Source organism: Emys orbicularis, chromosome 9 (assembly GCF_028017835.1).
Source record: "Emys orbicularis isolate rEmyOrb1 chromosome 9, rEmyOrb1.hap1, whole genome shotgun sequence".
NCBI lineage: Eukaryota > Metazoa > Chordata > Testudines > Emydidae > Emys > Emys orbicularis.
The window spans coordinates 25,706,930-25,730,865 of NC_088691.1; the positions used below are offsets into that span (position 1 = coordinate 25,706,930).

The 23,936-nt window shown below is 45.4% G+C and overlaps 1 protein-coding gene across 1 annotated transcript in view; it reads right to left on the minus strand.

The window, feature by feature from the left end:
- EFNB1 (ephrin B1) overlaps positions 1 to 23,936 on the minus strand; it is a 115,862-nt gene that overhangs the window by 30,926 nt on the left and 61,000 nt on the right. Inside the window, exon 2 of the mRNA XM_065411156.1 lies at positions 12,829 to 13,106. Coding sequence (XP_065267228.1) covers positions 12,829 to 13,106 — 278 coding nt within the window. The remainder of the gene's footprint in view (positions 1 to 12,828; positions 13,107 to 23,936) is intronic.

The window sequence follows — 23,936 nt, forward strand, 5'->3', positions numbered from 1 at the left end:
TTGATGGCATTTCACCTGTGTGACTATTCCTTTTGATTTCCATTTAACTAGCTTCCTCGGTTTTGTAGAGTTTCCCTTTTTGAAGTTAAATGCTACTATGGTGGTCGTCATTGATATTCTCCTCCCCTCTCTTCCTCCCCCCCCAAAAAAGAACGTTAAATTTAATTACATTATGGCGACTATTACTGAGCGGTTCAGCTATGTCCATCTCTTGGACCAGATTCTGTGCATCACTTAGGACTAAATCAAGAATTGCCTCTCCCCTTGAGGGTTCTAGGACTAGCTGCTCCACGAAGCCATCATTAATGGTATCTAGAAATTTCATCTCTGCACTCTGTCCTGAGGGGACATGTTCCAAATCAATATGGAGATAGTTGAAATCCCCCATTATTATTGAATTTTCTGTTTTTGTGGCCTCTCTAGTCTCTCTGAGCATTTCGCAATCACTGTCACCTTCCTTGTCAGATGGTTGGTAGTATATTCCCACAGCTATACTCTTATTATTCAAGCATATAATTTCTATTCATAGACATTCTATGCTACTGCTTGATTCATTTAAGATTTTTTACTATATTTGTTTCTATGCTTTCTTTCACACATAGAGCCACTTCCTCACCAGTGCAACCTAGTCTGTCATTCTTATAAAAATAAATTAAATAATAATAAATTAATGGAGATATCCCATCTCCTAGAACTGGAAGGGACCTTGAAAGGTCATCGAGTCCAGCCCCCTGCCTTCACTAGCAGGACCAAGTACTGATTTTGCCCCAGATCCCTAAGTGGCCCCCTCAAGGATTGAACTCTGGGTTTAGCAGGCCAATGCTCAAACCACTGAGCTATCCCTCCCCCCAATATATATATTTATATATTTTGTACCCTGGTATTACTGTGTCCCATTGATTATGATCATTCCACCAAGTTTCTGTGATGCCAATTATAACAATATCCTCATTCAATACCAAGCACTGATGTTCACCCATCTTTGTATTTAGACTTCTTGCATTTGTATACAAACACTTATAAAAGTTGTCAATATTTAGTTGTCTGCCTTCAGACTCTTGTTTGACTGCTTCTCTTCAATTCCTACCTGTACAATATCAACTTCTATCCTCACCTCTTTATTAGGATACAGAAATGTCTCCTGTAATAAATCCTCCTCGTGTCTGTCTGAAGCCTGTGCTTCTCCACACCTGCAGCTTTCCTCAAGCCCTTAGTTAAAAAACTCTGACAATTTTAATTTTATATGCGAGCAATATGGTTCCATTTTGGTTTAGATGGAGCCCATCCTTCCTGTATAGGCTTCTCCTTTCCCAAAAGGTCCCCCAGTTTCTAATAAACCTAAATCCCTCCTCCCAACACCATCGTCTCATCCACTCATTGAGACCCTGTGGTTCTACTGGCTGTGTGTGTGGAACTGGAAGCATTTCAGAGAATGCTACCATGGGGGTCCTGGACTTTAATCTCTTACCTAGCAGCCTACATTTGGCCTCCAGGACTTCTCTCCTATCCTTACCTATGTCACTGGTGCCTACCACTACCACCGGCTCCTCCCCGATATCACACATAATTCTGTCTAGATGTCTTGAACAAGGGGAAGAGGAAGCGGAGAGGACATGCTTGCGTCAAAAATACTGACGATTCAGAAACAGAATGAAATAACTGTGATGTTTTGATTATTACACAAGAAATTAAACAAAAGGCATCTGAACATCTGGGCTGTAAAAAACCAAGAACAAACATTCTTGGCCCACCTCTAGAAGTACTCAAAGTCGCAATGCGACTCTCATGGGGAATTTTAACTACCCAGATAGCTGTTTGTGATCTCCAACAGCCAAACATTCTTGAAATGTGCTTAAGGTACAAAAGACTACTTTGTACTCCAGAGACTCCAGCCACAGAAGAAACCACCCAGATCAATGCTGATAAGGAAGAACCAATTGAGAATAATACACAAGATTGATATCAATGGCTGTGAGCCACTTACATCACCACAGGAAAGAATGGATACCCCTGCATTGCTTCATTTTGTGTATTAATTTTTCAGGATAGCAAATCTGGGGTAAGTTAAACAATTTAGTGAGAGATGTGATGGGAAGTAGTATTGAAATGTGAAAGTGCAGAATATTGGGATATCTTAGGACATCATTAAAGTAGAGACTACAATTTGTCTGAAAAAAAGAAGAATGACCCAAGTGGCTTCATGAGGGGTTGGTTTAAAATTTGGAAGGAAAAAAAAACAACACACATATAGGAAATAGAAACAAGTGGAGGCAACTGAACTAGAATACAAAATTAGTTAAGTCTTATAGGGGAAAAGATTAGGGAAGCATAAAAGAAGAATGTGTTCATGGTAGCTAAAAGAATTAAGAAAAGTAAGATGTTTACAGATTAACTATTGATTAAAAACAGGTAGATAAATACCTGGGAAAATGTTAACATAATGAGTTTTTCTGGACGAACCACATCCTAATATGCTAAAGGAGCTGATTAAAATCTTTGTGAGCCAATGCAAGAGAAGGTAAAGCACATTAATTACATTTACGATTGATACTAAATTGAGAAGAGCTGTAAACATCAGTGAGGACAAATATACAACACACAAGTACTTAAGACATTCAAATATAAGGGAGAAGGCAAGAAATTTAATCTGGGGAAAGGCAGCTAATACTTCTAGAACAATATAATCCCAAACTCAAGTAAGGGGATACGGTGAGGGATAAGGAAAAACTTGGAAAGTAGCAAAGGCTGAAAGAGGCCTGCATCAGACCAAGAACTGTCTGACTCTGTTCAACACCAAGCACAATTCCTCCAGAAATCACTACACTAAAAATAAATAGATAGGGTGAAAGCGGAAAGCAAATTAAACAAATACTTCTAAAGCTAAAAGAGACATTACAGACTGAAAAGATTCAGTACATTGAAAATTATCCAAATTGTAATCTATCACTTTAAAGGCTATGGGGTTTTTCCTAGCCTCACTTGCAGACTCCGGGATCTGTAGAAAAGTGTGATCCGGGCTTAGCAGTCAATTTTGCAGGCAACCTGGCCTCGAGCAAGGTGGGGTGAGTCATGTCTCTTTGCCTAATGGAGCAGCCTGCTTTGCCCTGTCTGCTTTTGGTTACTGTGTGTTCTCGTTCTGGATTCTAAGGATGAAAACAGCATTATGTATGTTGGAACCTTCCAACGAGAATATTTGATGTTTCTATCTCACTTCTCTGAGAGCATGCCATGAACATAACAAAAGGACATCTCTAGTCCATCTCCCTACAAATGCATGTGACAACAAACGAAGCCAATGCATTTTTGGGCTGTATCCACAAAGACATTGCATCATGGGACAGAGCTAGTATTTCCTCTCTCTATACAGCTTTGGTGCCAATACACCTGAATTAGTACACTTATTTCTGGGCACCTCTTTACCAGAGATTTCCAAATTGGACCAAGTTCAGAGGAGCAGAAAAAATAATTAAGACTTGGAGTAAGTTAGTAAGATAAAAACTAAAACTGAAAAGCTGTCCTGGTGTTTACTGGAGGAGGAAACCATAAGGGTCTACAAATATTTGAAGGGTGTAAACACCGGAGAGGAAATTATTTAGGGTGACACAGGGGTGCAAGTAGGTGAGGTGGGCTGGAGTTAACAAGACACAATTTAGGCTGAATATAAAAGTTCCTGAGAGTGAGATCTCGTATGCTGCGGAATATAGTCTCCCAAACCAAGTGGTGTAATCAATGTGTAATAGTAAACCAAAGCACTAGTACTTGCCTTAGGCTCCTGCTGCAGAATCTAACCCCTCTGCTGGCTTACCAAAATGGTTTACCAAACGTTTGCATGGCAGGGGCTGTTTGCTAATCCATTATTTGGGACCTCAGCAGTAAAAATGTTATTCAGAGTCAGCTGCTGCACAGCTAGAACCAAGATGGCCATGCCCTGCTACAGCTTCCTCTGGATCCTGCACTTCCCTCCACAACTGACAGATTCCCTGTCTGGATTCTCTTACAAGTAGAAGACAGGAGTTAATCACTACTGGATTACAGGTCCTACCTTCCAGTTACAATGGAGAAAGGGGCTGGGACAGGGGAAACTAGCAAATGCCACAAGCAAATCTGCACCCATATCTTTCATTCTGCTGTTAGATGGTGTGAGTGGTGTATGCTTTACTGTAGGGCATGGCCTTTTGAGGAATTTTCTCCTCCTTCAGAGCCAAACCACCTACCATAATCGCCACACAGGACCCCAAGGAGGTCCCCTTCTTTCATTCCTACTTCCTGGTGTATCTCAGCACTGGGGCCTCTATCCCCACTGGCCACATGGAGGCGTGTTAGAACGGATGTGTTTCTTGTCTGTGCATCCTCCACCAGAAGGGGTGGGAGGGGGAAAAAATCACAGCTACCGAGGCCACACCCTTCAACTCTTCCCAAAAAGCCACCAGCTAGAAGAGTTGACCCATGACTAGAGGAGTCAGAACAGCTTCCACTCATACATTACTGCCCTGTGGAAACTAGGGTGATTTTGCATGGAGGGGACAGGACACAAGACGACAAAGGACTTCCTGCCAAGGTAGCTTCCCACACCTACACCAATTGTTGGGAACTTGCCATTTGTTTGCAGGTGTTGAAGAGCTGCATGCCCCTTTTCCACCCCCAACAGAAATCCAACATCCCATAAACTCGAGCCCCCGACATGCAGAAGTGTTGTGCCATCTGCTTACTGAAGCACTTACAGAACAAAGTGGGAATTAAAAAAAACAACCCTGGTTCATGTTTGTTCTCAAGGCTCCAGTGCTATAGGCTGGGCCCAAGATGCTCAGCTCAAGGTGCTGCTCTCCTGTTGCAGCCCCAAGGAGACTTTGGCCAAAGTGTGGACACACAGACGAGGGTTCTCATGCCTTATTCTTTCAGAAAAGGATTGGGAGAGGAATCTTCTTCTCTGCCTAACCCTTAGAGAAAAGATGCTTTTAATGAAAGCCTTAAAATGGTATTCGAGAGCTTGGCGCTGGGAGTCCAAGGGGATGGAGAGAGGTTATGTTAGCTTTCAAAGGCCTTTTTGATTGCTAAGCAGTCTAAGCTCAGGGCTAGGCAGAGCCCCCAGATGATGAAAGTGGCCCTAAACGAAGCTTGGCATATCCAATGCGGCTGTGAGGGGGGAAAAGAAGGGGGAGCAGCCACTGAATGAGGATGAACCCCAGGAAGCTATCTCGCTCCAATGGCGAGGATTTTCCAGCTGGCCTTGGGAAGCCAGTGCCTGGGCAGCCCACGTCATGCTGCTGTCCATGCTCCTTTCCGTTTGAACACAGCTTCCCTAAGGCTTAAAGCCGCCAGTAAATGAAAAGGAAGAAAAAACCTTTTGTGTCTCAAGGCAAGTTTGAAAGGAAAAAAAAAAAATGAGAACATGTGGGTGGTCTGCATGGGAGACTTTTGACTTTGTTTTTTTGGCTATTTTATTCCTTGGCAGAGTGAGTTCCTGGGGTTTCTCGGCAGAAGGTACAGCCAGATCACAGGAGCATCTTCAGCCCACCCAGGGGCCAAAGGTCAGTTCACAGCAGACACAATCCTGGAGCCGAGGAGGCTGCTTCAAAGAGTGGAGAAGTCAAGAGAAATTAAAGTCAGAAATGGTCTTAGGGCCAGAGGGGGTGTCAGGCTTAGGGCTCTCCCAGATTCCTTAACTCCCCTGTTAGGGGCCCTTGGAGCGGGGGAAATAGCATATTAAGCGAAGGCCCTTTAAACAGGATTCTGAGGCACTGGCAAAATCTCACTTCCACTGAGAGGCAAAGCCCCGATTCCCACGCTCCCCAACATTCCTCTATTGCAAGAAAGCTCTTGTATCGGATGCGAGTTACTGGGATATGCAACAACAGATCAAGAAGCCAGGAAGCTATATTTACCACTTCCACTTACAGGTAAAGCCTGATTTTATAAAGGTCTCTGAGGCCATCCCAGACATTGGTAAAAAGCGGGATATGACAGTTTTTTCTTTGATACATGATTCAAATTTTGTGTAATAGACTCCAGTTAGGTCAAAATTAAATCAGTTTAACACCTTGAGCCTAATTCCTGACTGATGTATGTGCTCAGATTATGAAAACAGCAGACTGTACGATAGCAACAGGTGATGCAACAGGTCAGGATTGAGGGATACTGGCAGAGCTGCAGAGGGGCCCAGGTCTGGAAGAACTGGAGTGATACAGATGTGTTGGCAGAGCCAAGGCAGATCCTGCCTGCATGATGGCAGACAAGCTCAAAGTCATTCCTCCTTCATGAACAGTGTTTATATTTTGCAGCACACTTTTCCATCACTGTTTGTGGAAAAAAGCCATTTAGAGCTAAAGGCAAAAGATTTAAGCAACGCGCTTCTGTGATATGAAACACCAAGTACAATTCCTTGAATTTGTGAAAGCCAGAAGCTCGAAAATCTTTGTTTTCCTCCCCCAAAAAGGAGAGGGAAAAAATATATGACCCATCCCCACTCTCTGGTTTCCTCTCATTAATCTGGGGGTGTCAAGAGCAAGAGCATTTTCCTTTGAGAGTTTGGAAAGGATCAGTAGCAGAGAATGGAAATCAAAGCATTTATCAATTCCGATTCTGGGAGTACAAGATGTTAAGCTAGTGCAGTGCTTCCCAAACTAAGACATGGCTCCCTGAGGCAGCCACGAGCATCTCAGAAAAAATGCCATCAATATGCTGTTTGTTTTTTTCTAATTAAGAGTATTAAAACTAGTCTTAAAAATCACTTGTGTCTTACCTGTGGGTCTGCGTCTTATGCTGCTGCTGGCACTGGGAACCTCTCTGCAGTCTCTGCCCCTGCAGGGGGCCTTCAGCAGGAAGACTTCCTGCTGGGGGAAGCAGCTGGTGGGAAATCTCTGTACTGAAAGCTCCCTGCTAAAGCAGAGGACACAGGGAGGCTCCTGGGCCCAGCAGCAGCACCACCTGCTCTAGCAGATAGGGGAAGGAGGCTTAGGGAGAGACAGTGCATCTTATCTTTATAATAGAACAATTTTTACCAAGTGCTAAGCCTACAGGTAACAAACGATTGACTGAAGAGGATTTTAATGAAGTTAAACAGAAAAGGAAAAAAAAATAGACAGCACAATGATAGCTGTGTTATGTTTGGATTTTCGCTTCTCAGTATTATGGCAAAAAGTCTATAACCACAATGTGTCATTTCTTTTCAAGGGTTAGTGAAAGAAAGTATGAGGCCAGAGAAATTAAGAGACATTTAGGGTACGTCTTCACTACCCGCCGTATCGCGGGTAGCAATCGATTTATCCGGGATCGATATATCGCATCTCATTAAGACACGATATATCGATCCCCGAACGCGCTCACCGTCGACTCCGGAAATCCACCAGAGTGAGCAGCGGTAGCGCAGTCGACGGGGGAGCCGCGGCCATCGATCCCGCACCGTCTGGACCCCAGGTAATTCGATCCAAGATACTTCGACTTTAGCTACGCTATTCGCGTAGCTGAAGTTGCGTATCTTGGATCGACCCCCCCTCCCCCCCAGTGTAGACCAGCCCTTAGAAACCAAACATCCAGAATTCGTAAATAAGAACTGCAGTGTTTTCCTTCAGAAAGGAAAAGAATTAAAGCAGCAAAAAAAAAAAAAAAAAAAAAAAAGAAGTCAGATCTGAAGAAGCAACTGTTCTTTTGTTCTTTAAAAGCATCTTACACGGTGGCCTTGCGAATTGCAAAATACAAATAAGTACACTCTATCTGCGAGACCCATCTACTTCCATCACCAACAGACATGTAAAATTATGACCGGGTAAGAAGCAACAATGGCACTAAATACCATTCCTGTGTCAAATAATAATTCCATTGATGCACTGATGACCTTGCAGAAAATGCCCAGGACCAGCTGATAGAGTAAGTTAAGAAGAGTAAATATTTTGCACTGAACCTTAATGAATCCATAGACTCAGCCAACATGGCTTAGCTTCTGCGTTATGTGAGATTTGTCAAAGCAGGTACAATAGCTTTAAAATGTTTATTTTGCAAAGAAAGGCCAACTGAAACACTGGTTGGGAAATATTAAAGATCTTCAAATTTGTAGTGGATGAAGGTCTTAACTATGCCACGTCTGTGGGCAGCAGTGACCAGAAAGAACAGTGAGGTTGCAGCGTGAGTAAAGAAGTGGCACCAGCAGCAATTTGGACATATTGCATGACTCATCACCAAGCTTTGGCATCGAAGAAGCTGCGGTTTGAAGTACACAAAGCCCTCAACATTGTTATAAAAATAGGGTGACCAGATGTCCCGATTTTATAGGGACAGTCCCGATTTTTTGGGTCTTTTTCTTATATAGGCTCCTGTTACCCCCCACCCCCGTCCCGATTTTTCACACTTGCTGTCTGGTCACCCTATATAAAAACTGTCAATTTTGTAAAATCCTGGGCACAGAATATGTTTTAATATGCTGTGCAAAGAGATGGACTCTGACCACACTCAGCTTTTGTTTCACAGTGAAGTCAGATGGTTGTCACATGGAAAAGTGTTACAAGGTGCCTTTGACTTGCATGACAAAAATCAGGATTTTCCTCCTAGAGAAAACAAGCTTTGAAGGTTACATATGAAGTGTGGACTTCAGGATGATGCGAGCTGGTGGACTTGACTGGCAAACCTAACATGTTCAGGTCGGAATACAAACACATTAGATATCAAAGAGAAAAATCAGGGGATTAACGAAGAAATTTTGTTTCTGGAGATGCCACACTGAAAAACGAGTTACTAAGATGTTTTCACTGTTATCAGACTTTTAAAAAAGAACAAGGTGAAAGTGATCAAAATGCTATTAAAGGCCAAATATTAAACTAATTTGCTTGGATTGTACTCCCATTTTGCTGAATATTTTCCTGGAGTTGAACATGAACCTTCAGATGCCAATTGGATTTGAAAACCATTCTTGGTAACAGCTAATTCCATTTCAAGATCAAGTATTTTGGCTCAAGTAAATCTTAGAATTACCAAATGATCACACATGGAAGACCACGTTTTCAAATTTAACAAACCAGGAATTCTGAATTTACGTTAAAGGAGAGTAAGACGAACTCAGTGATAAATCCATGAAGTGCTGCTTTCATTCACTTCCAGTTATCTCTGAGAGTCTCTACTTTCAGCAACAATTTCTGTGAAAGCGAAACTCAGAAATCATTTAAACTTGGAAAACGACTTATATCTGGCACCATTAAAAGATTCAACCAAACACTGCTCTACTGTGCAGTCCGAGACAGGCCTATTCTTCTCACTAAAAATTTTAAGCTGTGCCTGAACATGCCAAACAATTCATATTTTCAAATTATAGTTTTAGACACCTGGATTAGATTGGATTATATAATTAAATTGTATATAGTTGAATAAAGTTGAAAAATCACCAGAACTCTAATGTCCCTCTTGAATCTACTGTCCTGAACACTTGGATCTAATGTCCCAAGTCAGTTAAGTAAACAGCACTGGTTCTGGGGAGCTATCACGTTTTAAAACATCTGTAAAGGAACTGCAGTACTAAAAAGTTTGGGAAACATTGAGCAGTGATTCTCAAACTTTTGTACTGGTGACACGTCACATAGCAGGCCTCTGAGTGCGACACTCCCCTTAAATATATAAAAAAAAGTGTTTTTAATTTATAACACTTTTATAAATGCTGGAGGCAAAGCGGGGTTTGGGTTGGAGGCTGACAGCTCATGACCCACCATGTAAGAACCTCATGACCCTCTGGGGGGTTCCGACCCCCAATTTGAGAACCCCTGAGCTAGAAGGGCTTGTTCTGGTGCATGAATTGTCATCAGTCTTTCCCCCCCGCACATCCCCTCCCCAGTTACAGAGGTCGGTGGGTTTCTTGCTCAGAACTGCTGAAGTCAGCTCTGGTACAAGAATCCCTGATGTCCCATGGGGTGTAACACAGAGGCCCCGGTTGGGACCCCTGCTTTCAATCCTCATTAGTTTGAAGAGTCGACTTCTGCTTGAACTTGACCTGCAGTGACCCTTAACATGGAAAAACCAGTGACCGAGTGCTTCAAGATGTTTGCCCGGGATATGAAAGGCTGACTCGTTCCTTTGCATTTAGCCCCCTCAACTCCCCCCTCTTTTGCCCACTGCAGGGAAACTTGCAGCTCAATCAGATCTTCCTTTGGCTGAGAAGCTGTGGAAAGGACTGAGGTGTGACCTAGCTGAGATTGACAGCTGCCATGCTGGAGAGGGCAATCTGTGTTTGGGCCCTTGATAGCATGCAGCAGCAATGGCTGGCTGCACATGATGGGGGCCCCAGGAATGAGCTTCCAATTCTCCATTCAAGGTTCTAACAACATCCTGCAGAAGCAAGTGGTGGTTGGGAATTAAGAAGCATGTGAATAAAGCATATGCATGTGTGATTGGGTGGGTAGGGGAGTTAACTCAGGGTGAGACGATGGAACCACAATCCCAGCTTAGAACCTGCAACTGTGAGTGAAGATGAAGATTAGTTCGGGAGTCAAGTGGCAGGCTACTTTGCTGTTGGAAAAATTAGGAAGGACAACTCTCAATGCTGCCACCCCTATACCAAGAACACCCTGTTTTAAAGCTGTTTCTATCATTGTTGCCAAAACCCCTTGACTCCTCTTGGCACCCTTATAACAATGGAAAAGGGGTGGGAGAAACTGAGTCTCATCACTGACTCCCAAACCTTAGGCCTCACCAAACAAGTGTGGTGCTGAGCTGGGAGACATCAGCTGATCTACCCAAGAATGGGGGGTGGCAGGAGTAGATTCTTTGACTCCCCATTCTCAGGAGAGATTGAGGAAGGCAGGTCAAAAAACAACAACTGGTAACGCTGACTTGCCAACATCTGGTTTCTTCCACCCCTAACTTTGAACTGTTCTTGAAAATTAAACCATAATGAGCTGGTTGTAGATGAGTTGTTTCAGGCCCTCCCAGCACAAACCATGGCTGCAAAGACATCACACTCTGCACCTTCAGATGACCAGTTCAGTTTCTGCTTGCTAGTCACATCAACAGTGTCAACTTTCTGTAAGTTCCAACACCAGCCTCTGCTCCCACCAAGAATTAGAGATGGGCCCAAGCCAAAGTCTAGATTCATACAGTCCCAAAAGTGGGTTTGTCTGAAAATCTGTATCTGGCTCTGAATCTTGTAACCTGAGCCCATCTCTACTGCTCTCTGGGCACCAGGTTCTGTTCAGTTTAACCCAAAGCAAATGCAGACACTCCAGGAAGATTTGGATCTGGCTAGCTAAGATGAGCAGCACAGCCCCACAAAGAGCCTGTAAGCACCTACCACAAAGGCAGTCACTGTAACCAGGCAATTGCTGTACTTGTAGCATACAGTTAATGTTGCTTGGTAGACTCCGTCCCCACCCAACTGCCAAGATGAGATATGTGGGCTAGAATAGATTGCTGAATAAGATGTGCCCAATTACATGTCTCTGAGCTCGACTCTGGCACCGCAGGCTGACCTTTGGTCCAGGCTGCTGATTGGCAAGTTAGCAGCATGTGACAGCAAGCAAGCAAACGGGGAGCCAACGATGCATGAGGTGACAGATGAGTTGTGGCGGGGCCGCTGTGCCCTTTTCCTGCTTTCTTGCTATTGGGTTATAGTGCAGTGCGCCAAGTCGAGTGGAAACAGCAAAGTTCAGGAGAATCCACAGGAGAAAAGAAAGAGAAGCCTAGCTAACAGAATCCAGACACAGCACACTGAACCCCCAACATGACCAAACTGACTGCAGGAGATGAGGTGATTGCAGTGCCCTTGCATACAAAAAAAAAAAAGGTCAACATATGGAAAGAAACCCTCCCCTTCTTCAGGGCAGATCAAAAGGAGTCCTAGCTATACAGGGGTAGAGGCGTCTCCTTCTTCTAACAGCAATGAAGAGGCACGATCGGATGGGCACATCCAACATGGTCACTTTCCTGTGTCTGCGAGGACCTCCAGGCTTTGGAGAACCTCAGTCCTTCCCCCTCCTCATTTTTTATGAAGCAATGAAACAATGTCAAAACTAAGGCAGTACCAGTAATGTTGCAAATATGTTTTGTTTAAATGCCAAGATCCTTTGTCAAGGGCTGCTTCTCCAGGCAACTCTGTGGTCAATTTCAACAAGGGCAGCTCCAAGCAGCCAATGTGCTTAATTTTAACTTCTGTCCAGAAGGGAAACTGAACAGCTGTTTCCTACACTGGGCCAATTTCTCACTGTTACCCTGAGATCCATTAACTACAAAGTTCTTCCTACTTCCAGAACAAGCCCTTAAAAAAGATCTCACATACTGACCTCTTTCCTGCCCCACAGAGATCACTGAACACACATGCTCCAAGGAGGCTGCAAAGAAGTCACTGAACATGGCTCTTTCCCCTCCCTGGTCCATTTGGAATTTGAGAAAATACTCCCTGCCCCTTTAACTAAACAAGAGTATGTTGTGGTTTTTTTGAGGGGGGTGGAGGGAAGATGAGGGGTACTTAATCACACAGCACACTGGCAGGATAAGAACCATACACCAACCCAAGAGGCAGCTTACATTCCACTCCTCACCACTGTTCCCCTTCCCCTTGATCCCCCACAGGACAGGATCAAGGAGAGTTTCCATATGTGCCAGCCATGAGCAGGGCCCAAATCAGAAACACATCCCTACGCGCTAAACCTGTCTGTAAGCCTCCTCTTGATCCTCTAAGCAAGACAATGAAGTATGCCCTCTTGTGGTGAAGCGAAGACATGCCCTAGCATTGGCCCAGACAGCTACTAAAAGGGAGTTTAATGGGGGAACAAACATCAGGCCATTGAAAGGCTTTGGAAGTGCACGGAAAGACAGCTGTAAGCTGGGGTAATGAGGAAGAGGAGGAGGAGGACTCACATGTGATGAAGTAGTCCTGCTGCCTCTGGAACTCCAGGCCCATGTAGTTGGGGCTGAACTCCTGGAACTTAATGGTGAAGCGGATCTCCTTCTCTGGCCGGTTGCAAGTCACCAGCACATTGGGATCCATGACAGTGCTGCAGGACTCTGCCTGCTCCCGCTTCACCAGGTACAGCTTGTAGTATTCATAAGGTCTGGAAAGCTCCGCCTTGGGACAGATAATGTCCAGTTTGTCCCCGATCTCCGGGTAGATGACAAGCCCTTTACCAGCCATAAATCTAGAGAGGAAAGAGAGTAAGAGATTAGATTCATGTGCCCTATTTGGATGCAGCTGAGCGGGGAAGCTCCACATTGTGCACCAGGGCAGCTACAAGTTTCTGCTTGGCTGGGGCAATGTTCACAAATTTCATCCTGACCAGAACTGTGTCCCCCTCCCTCCTGGAGGGAAACCTAGAGCTTGCCCCAGGTGGAACTCCCACCATTTCCACGCCACAAAACATTTTTTATGATGAAACGAGTTTTCCTTCTCATGACAAATGCCTGCAGTGAGGGTGGCAAGTGCCGTTGTCTGAAGGTTCCCTTCTACCCCCACATTCAGACACGTATCCCCAATGCCAGGGTCACTGCCGCTTTGCTGCCTACAGTACATTATCCAGGGCTCGGGCCAGTCTATTTTTAAATGGAGACTCATTCTCCTCACTCTAACCTTCCTGAACAGTCGGCCTCACACAGCTGCCAGGGAGAAGTCTCAATCTCTCGCCACTTCCAAATCTCGAAATGCCACAATATGGGTAGCACAGTGGTTAGCCTATGAGAGAACTACGTGGTTGCTGCTGGGACCACTTGCTCTCTTCATGGAGTGGAGTACTGTAAAGACGGTGCTCTTTGCGCCCAGGAGCAGAACACAGAGAGCCTGCTGGGTGAAGGGAAGAGTACCTTGTCCAGATTTCCATGACTGGGAAACTGTGGTTCTGCCACCGGGTTTCATTTAGAGGAGGATTAATTTGGGGGGTGGGGGGCATGAGAACTGGTGAGTGTGAAGAGCTCCCTCTCACACCCTCACTGCGAACGGAATTTTTATTGCTGAATAGGGAAGGGAAGAAGAGCTCTAATTCAGCAGGGTGCCTTCTGCCAACACACAAGAGTTGCCTCAAAGTCCTAAACTCGGCAGTATGCCCAAGGGAGGATTGGACAGAAAATGGCAAGGAGGGGTAAAAGCTATTCAGGGCTGGAAGGCAGGCCATTACTAAGCAAAAGGAAGGAACGCAATGTGGCTAACACTCAGGCTCCATTATTACAGGGCAATTACTCAGCTGAATTTTAAACAGCAATTAAAGAATTGGGGCAGCAGAGAGGGGAGGGGCAGAACATCTACTTAGCATAATCTCTTCTTGATGGAAGATAACCTAGGAATATATATTAACCCAAAATTTTCTCTGCTGTGCAGCCATGACTCCACTGATGTAATCTGGGTGCTCTGAGAATTGGATGGAGCTCCCAGATGGGCTACACCTCCATTCATTTCTCCTGCCCCTCCCAGATTTAATCAATTCCTTCCCCCACCAAATTGCTAACCAGAAGACATCACTCTGAGTATATGCCCAGATTCTATTCTCCCCTCCTCCATCCCAAAGAGATTTGCACAAGTCAAAACTACAGGCGTCAAAGAAACAAGATCAGACATACAAGATCAACCTGCTCTGTGGCTCTCAAACAAGTCTCAGCAAGAAGCCAAAGGGCTGAAGCCAGAGCCAGCAGCCTGGTCTTCAAAATTCCCATCACATGAGCTCCACAGAGAGGATTTACAGGCCAAGTTTAGAGGAGGCAGGCAGGCAAGGTGGAGTCTGAGCCCACACACTCTTGGCAAAGATTCCAAGTTACATTCCAGCTGCAGTTAAGGCAAAAAGACAGCCAAAAAAGATCTCACCTGCATCTATTGCTTCAGAGACCAGAGTAGCCCTGATTCTAATTGCCATAGCCCAGATTCTAATTGCCATTGCCCTCTCCCCCCCCTCCCCCCCCCACCTCAACTAGCCCAACAAGACAGGGTGAGGCTATGGGGCAGCAGGGACATTTACTTTTGATAAGAGCCACTCCCTGTTCTAGAATTTGATTCAGATAATTTGCATTGTATCTGTATCTGCCCAAACTCTTCCCAGCAGCTAGAGCTCAGCTGGAACTTAAACCTCAGTAGCTAACAAGTTCCCAGTAGCTTAACTATAGGGCCCCCATCAGGCCCTGCCCATGGGAAGTCAGCCACCCACTGGAACTCTGACTGGGCAGGTTATCTCACCTGTCGGATTCCAATACCAATAGCACATATCAGTTTAGCTGACGCACTTTTACCATGTAAGCTGTGGGGAAGTAATGAAATCTAATAAAAGCTATGACTCCTAGAACAAAAGATACACAGTAAGCTTAAAAGGGCAAGAAACTTAACACCTAAGTGACTGAGCTCTGTTGCTGTAAACTGCAAATAATGAGAAGAAAAGAAGGTGGGGAAAATGACTATTGCACTAGAGTTTCCAGCGCCTCACAAGGCATGAAGTGAATGATGCAGCTGTGTTCCAACTCATCAGAGCTGCTGGCAGGTAAGCTAGATTTGGCACTCAGAGGGGTCACCTCACAGCTATGCCACTTGTCTGCTAGCCAGAATGCTTTTCCCAAGGTGGTGCAAGTGATAAAGGCTTGCCCACCCACCATCTGAGCTCTGAGGCAATCCCCTGAACATGCTTACATGCTTACATCTTGTACAGAACTGCCCCCTCTTTACCCACCCTGTGACAGGCCACAGGTGTGCACATTTGGTCCAACAAGTAAACACTTGTATACACACAGGTTTCCACCCCAGGAGGAAGCAGGATCTAACATCCACCTCTCCAAAGCTAGTCTGACTCACGCATTTTCTGGTGAGATAACTCCAAGTGACTCAAATTCCCTGCTTCAGCCTCTGCCAGCTCCTTCCTAACCAAAAGATTCCAAACAGGAAGCTACAGACAAAGCAAAGCAGATATCTTGAGGTTTTGGGGCAAAGGAGGAAGAACGCTACATATTTCCCACCTCAGTGGGACCCCAGCATAACTCTTTCTCCAGAGGGGTCTTTACAGTGACACAAAGCCCCTCAACAATACCCTATCTACCCAAATGGCACCATGCAATAACCATATAATTATGATTAAGGTATAACAGGGTGTGGTCTCAAATAAGATTAACCTGAGTTATGAAGACATTACCTTTGATTTTTATATTTCCTCCATGTCACTATAGGACAGAGTTAAGGTTCTTTGGGTGCCCTAACTGCATCCCATACCTCAACGTGTTTGGATTTCTAATATAGTTTGAACCTTAACTTTGAATTTCTTGAGGATAATCGCAATACCGCTGTAATGAATAATACCCTGAAGTACTTACATACACACTCAGTCTTAACATAGCTTTTAGCTAGGAATTTCTTCAGTGATATTCTCTGAGTTTCGTATTTGCTGTTCATATGTGAAATTACTAATTAAACCACGTGATATTTCCAATGATTGAAAATACACAGTATGTACCTGAACCCTTAAGATTTTCAGAGCTAGATCCAGATCCACCACTTTGCTCTAGCTCAGAGGTGCTAGAGGGCCACATCTGGGAATAGAAATTGTATGGTGGGCCATGAATGCTCACAAAATTGGGGTTGGGGTACGGGCTCTGGTTGGGGGTGCAGGCTCCAGGGTGGGGCCAGAAATGAGGAGTTCAGGGTGTGGGAGGGGGCTCTGGATTGGGGTGAGGGCTCCGGCTGGGGATGAGGAGTTTGGGGTGTATGAGGGTGTTTCAGGCTGGGACCGAGGGGTTTGGAGGGCAGGAGGGGGGATCAGGGCTGGGGCAGAGGTTTGGGGCATGGGATGAGAGGTTTGGGGTGCAGGAGGGTGCTCCAGGCTGGGATTGAGGGGTTTGGAGGGCAGGAGGGGGATCGGTGTGTGGAATGGGGGGAGGCTCAGGGGTGCAGGCTCCAGGCAGCGCTTACCTCAAGTGGCTCCCGGAAGCAGCAACATGTCCCTTCTCTGGCTCCTACGTGGAGACGTGGCCAGGAGGCTCTGCACACTGCCCTGTCTGCAGGCACCGCCCCTGCAGCTCCCATTGGCCGTGGTTCCCGGCCAATGGGAGCTTCAGGGGCAGCGCTCGGGGTAGGGGCAGTGTGCAGAGCGGAGTCCCCTGGCTGCCCCTATGCATAGGAGCCGGAGGGGGCCATGTCACTGCTTCCGGGAGCCACATGGAGCGGTCTCTGACCCTGCTCCCCAGCTGGAGCACCGGAGAGGGGCAAGCCCCAGGCCCCGCTCCCCAGCGGGAACTTGAGGGCCCGATTAAAACAGCTGGCGGGCCAGATCCGGTCCATGGGGCGTAGTTTGCCCACCCCTGCTCTAGCTGCTTTATTTCACTCAAGCAATGTAAATCAGCCAAACCATAGGGGCCACGGAAACTGGGTTTACGTCTGCTTTGCAGCATCAGACCGCCACCAAGCAGCCAGTGTGTATACCCGTTTTGCCTCATGTCCTGTCCCCCACATGCCTATATGCACATGCATTCACTTTTCCTCTCCTTCCCGTTCCCCTCATATTTCCCCAAACCTTCACCCCTCTCCATTTGCCCCTTCCACATAGCTTTGATGAGTAGATCTGGTATTTTAAATAAGTAGGAATAATGGGAATTTGTTGACTTTTTCATAACAGAATTCTCTCTCAAGCAAAGACTGACAATATCTTCAGAGAAATTCACAAAGAACTGAATCCTTTCAAAATGGCTGCCAACTTCCATTGTTCTTAAAAAAACTGAAACCACAGGTTGCAGTCAGTTAAGATGCTCTTTTCCAAAATGCCCACCAACTCTTATTGTTTCAATAGCAGTTCCCCAAGCTGCTTTCAGGGAAGATGGCGGCTCCTAATCTATAATGAGGCAGAGAAAAGCAGGCAAACTGTGGGAACTACATTTGTTAAGGGGTAGCTTGTGGTCTCCATTCTGTTGAGAATAGCAAATGGCAGACATTTTGGAAGAGGTCAGTTCTTCATGGAATTCCCTGAAATAAAGTTATTCTTCATGCTCTGCTGAAGTTTTTCAGTTGTGAACAACAGCAGAAAAAAAAAAGTACTATTAGCCCTAAAGAAATTCTTCATATGTGGCTTATACAGACTGTGGTAGTGAGTTTTAACCATGAGACATTTGAAGAGTACATTATTCTACTAAGCTCACTTGGGGGGGGGGGGTGGAGGGGATCTGACACAGGGTGCCCAGTCTCTCCAAGGACCCATTTATAAATTAATTTGATCTAAAACTAGTGACCAGATCTACTTGTAAATTATCAGAAAATTCATTCTGTGCCCTAAGAGTATGTGCTGTAACCTCAGGGAGGATCCGCTGTATTTTTCATACATAAAAAAGATTGAATTCATTTTGTTAAAATGCACAACTCAATTCAGCCTTAACTATGGAGCCATGACATACACCTCCATAATAAAGCACTTCAGGATGCAGGTAGTATGTACTAGGGTAAAGTAGATTAAGACATAGGCACCTGAGAAAACAGTAAAAGTGGCAAAGCATTGTGTAAGGAGACCATTCCCCCGCTTACAATTGGGTAGGAGGGTAGCAAGGAGAGTACAGATCAGTTGCTTGAAGTGCTAATCTACCTGCCCATCCAGGATATAGCTCAAATGGCACCAATCAGTACAGACTAGCTCCGGAAATATGACTGGGCCCACCTTATGGCCCCATGGAAAAATCGAAGACCTGGATTGTGATCTACAAATGTCTCCTCCCCACATGGTTACACTCTCGTGCCATTTGGATTGGAAGGACCTGGGAGAAGACAAGAAGCATGGAAAGCCTAAGAGCACCCTCTGGCTGCCTATCCACGCTGATGCACATTAGTGCTATCAGCCAATTGGAGAACAGTCTTGTATGTCAGCAAAGCCAGAGCAGAAAACAGGGTTCTCAGTGAGAGTGGACCCAGCACAGAGACCCAATATTTTTTAATCCAGTTTCCCAAAAAAACTGCAGCTTTTAACTCTATCGTCCCATATTTAGAATTTGCAAGCACTCTGCATTAGACTTCACAGTGAAGTCTTAAATTAGCTGGCAGCATTCCCTGCTTTGAATTACTACCTTTGGATCCCCCAAACTGACCGAAGGGCAAAAGCCAGGCACTGCCACATGCAACTGCAGCACCAAGGAGACCCAGGAGCTTGGTAGGCCCCTCACAAACAAAACCGGTAGTGAATCGGTGAGAGATAGCCTGGAATCCACTAACCCCAGCCAATGATACCGAAGAGTATTTGTAGTCTTAACCCTTTCACTGCTAATCCTTCAGTGCACCTGCTGAGCTGCTGCATTCCTTAGACAGCCCATGGAAACCAATGAACAGGCCAGCCCAGCAGGGAATTTCAGTTATTCTTGTTTTGAGGTAGAGCGCACACACACACACACACACACACACACACACACACCCCTCTGTTTTCAGTGGCCATCCAAGGGACCAGGGCTAGCAAAACAAATAAAAGTAAGTTGCCTAGAAGAGGCTGCCCTAACAAAGTTATATTCGAAACTATAGAATTCTTTAAAGAGAGGCCTTCTAAGTGGAAGTGAGGCCTTTACTGCAGTTCTTACTAACATATAGCATCTTTATCTCAAGACACTTAAAGGTACATATCCCAGTTTTGCAGATGGGGAAACAGGCTCAGAGATAAAGTGTGATTACCCTAGCTTTAGTAGAAGATCTATATTCATTCATCCCTGCAACAAAAAGGAGTCATAGAAAAATGGGGAAGGAAAGATGCAGGGTCTGTTAGCCACCCATCAAATTTCAAGGTAGTGAAGAGAAGGGCAGACACTGATTGCCCACTGCATGCAATCCCTCTACAAGAAGGGGTGGCTTTTTTATGCAGGATCCCCCTGATCAGAGAGCCTCTTTGTACCATGACCAGATTGATATTCTGACCAATCAAGCAAATTAAAGCAGAATCCACAGAAAACTGAAGAATGTCCTCAGCTACAGTCCCCCTCCTCCTCTCTTGGCACTCCACACAGCAAAGCACCAGCGGAAATCCTCTCGTTCCATTCACAACTTACTTCCCCCTTAATTTCCCCACAGCTTCCCAAATCACACTGCCCCCTTTGGCGTAGTCTGTGGCACTACATCTTGGGATGCAATGCAGAAATGCAGCAGGAACCAGGCTGGGGTGGGCAAACACTGGTGTAGAGCAGTCTCCTCTTCACGGTGTTCCTCCTCCCACTCCCACCCCACAAGTGTGTTCTGGGAGTGACTGTCAACTCTAAAGCCATGCAGTTACCAACAGCCTCCCTACAGGTCCCACCAGATCTGGTTCCATAAACCAGACTTAAAGCAATTGCTGGCCTCTAGGCCAGCTTTACTGTGAAGAGAGGGTGCACAAATAACTTAGTAGTTTTGCTTGGCTTTCAGGGGACCAGTATACTTCAGAGGAAGCAAACATTTATAGAGAAATGTAAAAGTACAGGGTGCTGCACAAAAACCTCTGTCCTGAGGGACAGTTTGAGGGCATCAGCTGGAACAATCCCAGTTACTACAAAAAGGGCCAAACACTCAACTGATGCAAATCATGAAACTGTTATCATGCTTTGCATGGCTATATCTCCTTTCGTTTGAAAAATGAAGTCCTTCATGAACTTGGAGCCTCACAACCACAAGAGATGGTTAAATAACTCCCTCATCTGCCCCCAAATACCAGTTTTTTTGTGACTGGTGTATTGGGCAATGGGCCAGTTTGTTCACTGTCAGACAGTTGCTCAGTGTGGGACCCCATTCCACTGCAGTTTATGCCACAAAGGCCGGTACATCATTGATATTAAAACCTTCCCAGTTGCCCTTAGCACCACACTGGAGATCCACCCCTCAACTCTCACATCCACAGATTCCCTTGAAGCTCCTCTCCCAGCCCAGCTTTCTCACCACACCACAAGGGATGGTGGGGAGGACGTGTAGTTTTAATTTTACAGTCAGGTAATGGAGTTAGTCATTAACTGCAGATAGCACAGACTGAAACAGCTGCTGAAGATCTTTTCTTGGCTGTGGGAAAGATGAGGCAAGTCATTTCAGTTCAAGAAATCTTTACTGGCACAGCAAGCTGCACAAGTTTTCAAAAATACATCAGGATGGGAGTATTCATGGTATTTATTTGCATTGTTAGCAGGAGGACTATTTATTCTAAGGCCCTGGAGTTGATTTTTGGATAGAACTCCTAGTACTGCCCCCCACCCTGAGACCCACAAAGCCTCTCCCGTGCTGGGCCACTGAATGTCTCAGTATGCCAGCCAGCTGGCCCTCAACGGCCAGAGTACAAAGGCAGGTTTCGCTGTGGTTCTTCTTGCAGGGCACATACAGAAGTCTGTTTGCTGAGTGAATTCCTTGCTCTGCAGGTTCCTTGGGAGCTATCAGGTGGCAGCATCCAATTTCCTCATTGTTTCGGGAGGTGTTTTCTGATGGGAAAGGTGAAAAGGGTATTTGTGAGGCTTGTAAACCGATTCCTCAGAGTTGGGTAAACAAGGAGAGCTCTGTTGGCAGCAGGCCTCAGGGAGTCAGAAAGATGCCCGAGCTGAGAAACTAAATTAAAGAGCAGTCCCCTCTCCGGGAGAGGGGGGCCTCAGTGGCCCCCAGAAATAGAGTCCAAAAATCAAAGGCTTCCATTGCAAGCAGACAGGGCTGCATAGGCCAGTCAGCATGGCAGATGGGCAGGAGGAGACCAGTCAATGCTTTCTGCCTGGCTCAGTGCACTCACCAATGCAGGGTTAATCCAGGCTCTCTATACAGAGTTTTAAAGATCCAAAAGGCTTAAGTGGAACTTGACCTTATGGCATGAGTACCAGAAATGGCCTGTTACTCCTTTGGCTCCAGTGGTGTTTTGAGTATTCTAACACCACTAAGGTAATTCGACTGAAGAGGGAAGGGGGTTGGGTGGAGAAGGGATATTCCCCCCAAACATGCTGCTGGAAGTTGTAGCTGGATTTAAATGGTAGTTTGCCCCTTGGTCCTAGCATGATGCATCTGAGCATGGATTTAAAACAGCAGTCACCCAACACAGTGAATTCATGAAGTAGAAGACTAAGATGGACTGCAGACTGCCCATTGCCCCCACCTGAAAATCCTAGGGAATGGTTTGGGACATATGCCAATCCAAGTGTGACAGATAATCCCTGCTTAGTTCTCCAAAGGAGGAGACAGGGAATCCCAGTGCACAGAGAGGCTGGTGGAAATTGTCTGGCGCACCCGTGTGGGAGAGAGTCAAAGGTAAGTATGCTCTTGCGCAAGGAGCCAGAGCAAATTATGGAGGTGGCACTCTTTAGCATGTGAGAAACATGCCCAGGAGCGATCACTACCTCTGCGACTCAAGCACACCATAGCAGCAGGTGTGACTGAGCAGATGTGGCTCCATCCAATTCACTGGTGGGATCAGCTATCCAACTACATCAGAGCAAATCTCAGACAGCATAGCTCCTAACACGAGCTCAGAGCCTAGACTCTCCCCAGCAGGTGCCCCCAAGCACAGCCCTGCTTCCTCTAAGGACAGGGAAAGTCAGTTGTTGGATACAGTCAGCTGGTTTTCCAGTCTTGCTGCAAACAGATCAGTTGTCTCCCTGGAAGAAATAATCTGCTCCTTCAGCCACAAGGTTTACTGCAGCTATGGCTCAAGCACCTAGGAGACTGCAGGAAGCTGAAACAGGAACAGCACACTAGAACAGAACGTGTGAAAACACGTCCTATCTCCAAACCCCTGCTTGGACCAGCCTTGAGTCCCTACATTTGAAATGCTAGAGCCTGCCATGGCACTTAGGCATATAACCAGACCAGGGGCCAGCCACACAATAACTTGAGTTCTTAAGCACTAAAATAATCAAGCCTAGCTAGCATGAATGGGTTCTCAGAAAGGACTTGGAAGTGATCAGTGCAAGCAGCACCATTCTGTCTGCTGCCTGGAACTTGACTTAACAAGGGTTAAACAAAGCAGCAAGGAGCTAAGAATCAAACTAAGATAATAGGTTTGCTTAACCCCAGAGTTAACTAAGGAATCTGCTGAGTGAGTGAGTCCTTCCCCCACACCCAGACCCCTTTTTATTTGGTATGGCCATGTCTAGACTAGGAACACACTACACTTTTTTAACATGACCTAGCTAGCATGTTTTAAATAGTGTTTTTAAACACTTGTGTAGCACAAAAAGGATACATCATCTTTAGAAAAATGCCAGCTGATCAGGAAATCATCCCTCAGAGGGATCCCAGAGTGACCATGACAGCTAACCTGTGTTTAATTTTAACACCCACATCGTTCGTGAGCTCTTTGGGGCAGGAACCTGTTTTTTTACAGGTCTGAAATGCAGGGCACACTCATGGATAGTGTATGTATTCCCACATTTGCACTTCTCTGAAGAAAACAGATCAGCATTTAAACATACGTCTCCTTGTATAAACTGCCGTACAGTTCTAACTGTGGCATGCACAGAAGATGCTATATGGTCTTCTAATTTCTTCAAAGAAATCCCAAACCAGTAGTATATTGCCAAAGGACATCTACTTTTAGTTCTTGTATGTATGTGCAGTTAAGGCTGCATGGTAGTTTAGGAAGTCTTGGGTGTTAATGTGTTGTGGAAGGAGGATAGTCGTAAGAGTGAATATGTTTTATGTTGCTGCAGGTAGAGAGAAGTGTGGGGCTGTTAACTGTATCTGCTAGCTTTTTAGTGTAGAGACTATAAACTGAAGAAATGCTGACATTAGACTGAATGCAGTCATTGCAACTTGGTGAATCTGCTGTCATGTGTAAGAGACATAGGATATTACCAAGGAAAGAATGTTTTGTCATTAGTTAACACAATGCTTTCAAATTGGCAATGCTGAAGTCAACATTAGAGAGAATGAGGCCACTGGAATTTGACAAATCTGCTGCAATGTACAGACACAGGTCATTGCCTAGCAATCAGTGTCATCATATTAATGTGGTGCTTTCAAATTGGCACAGCTCAAATCAGTTATGAAATAGTCTTCCCCCACTCAAATTCCAAAAGAGAAATGTAACTACTATATAGATATTCAGTAATCTAAACTGGAA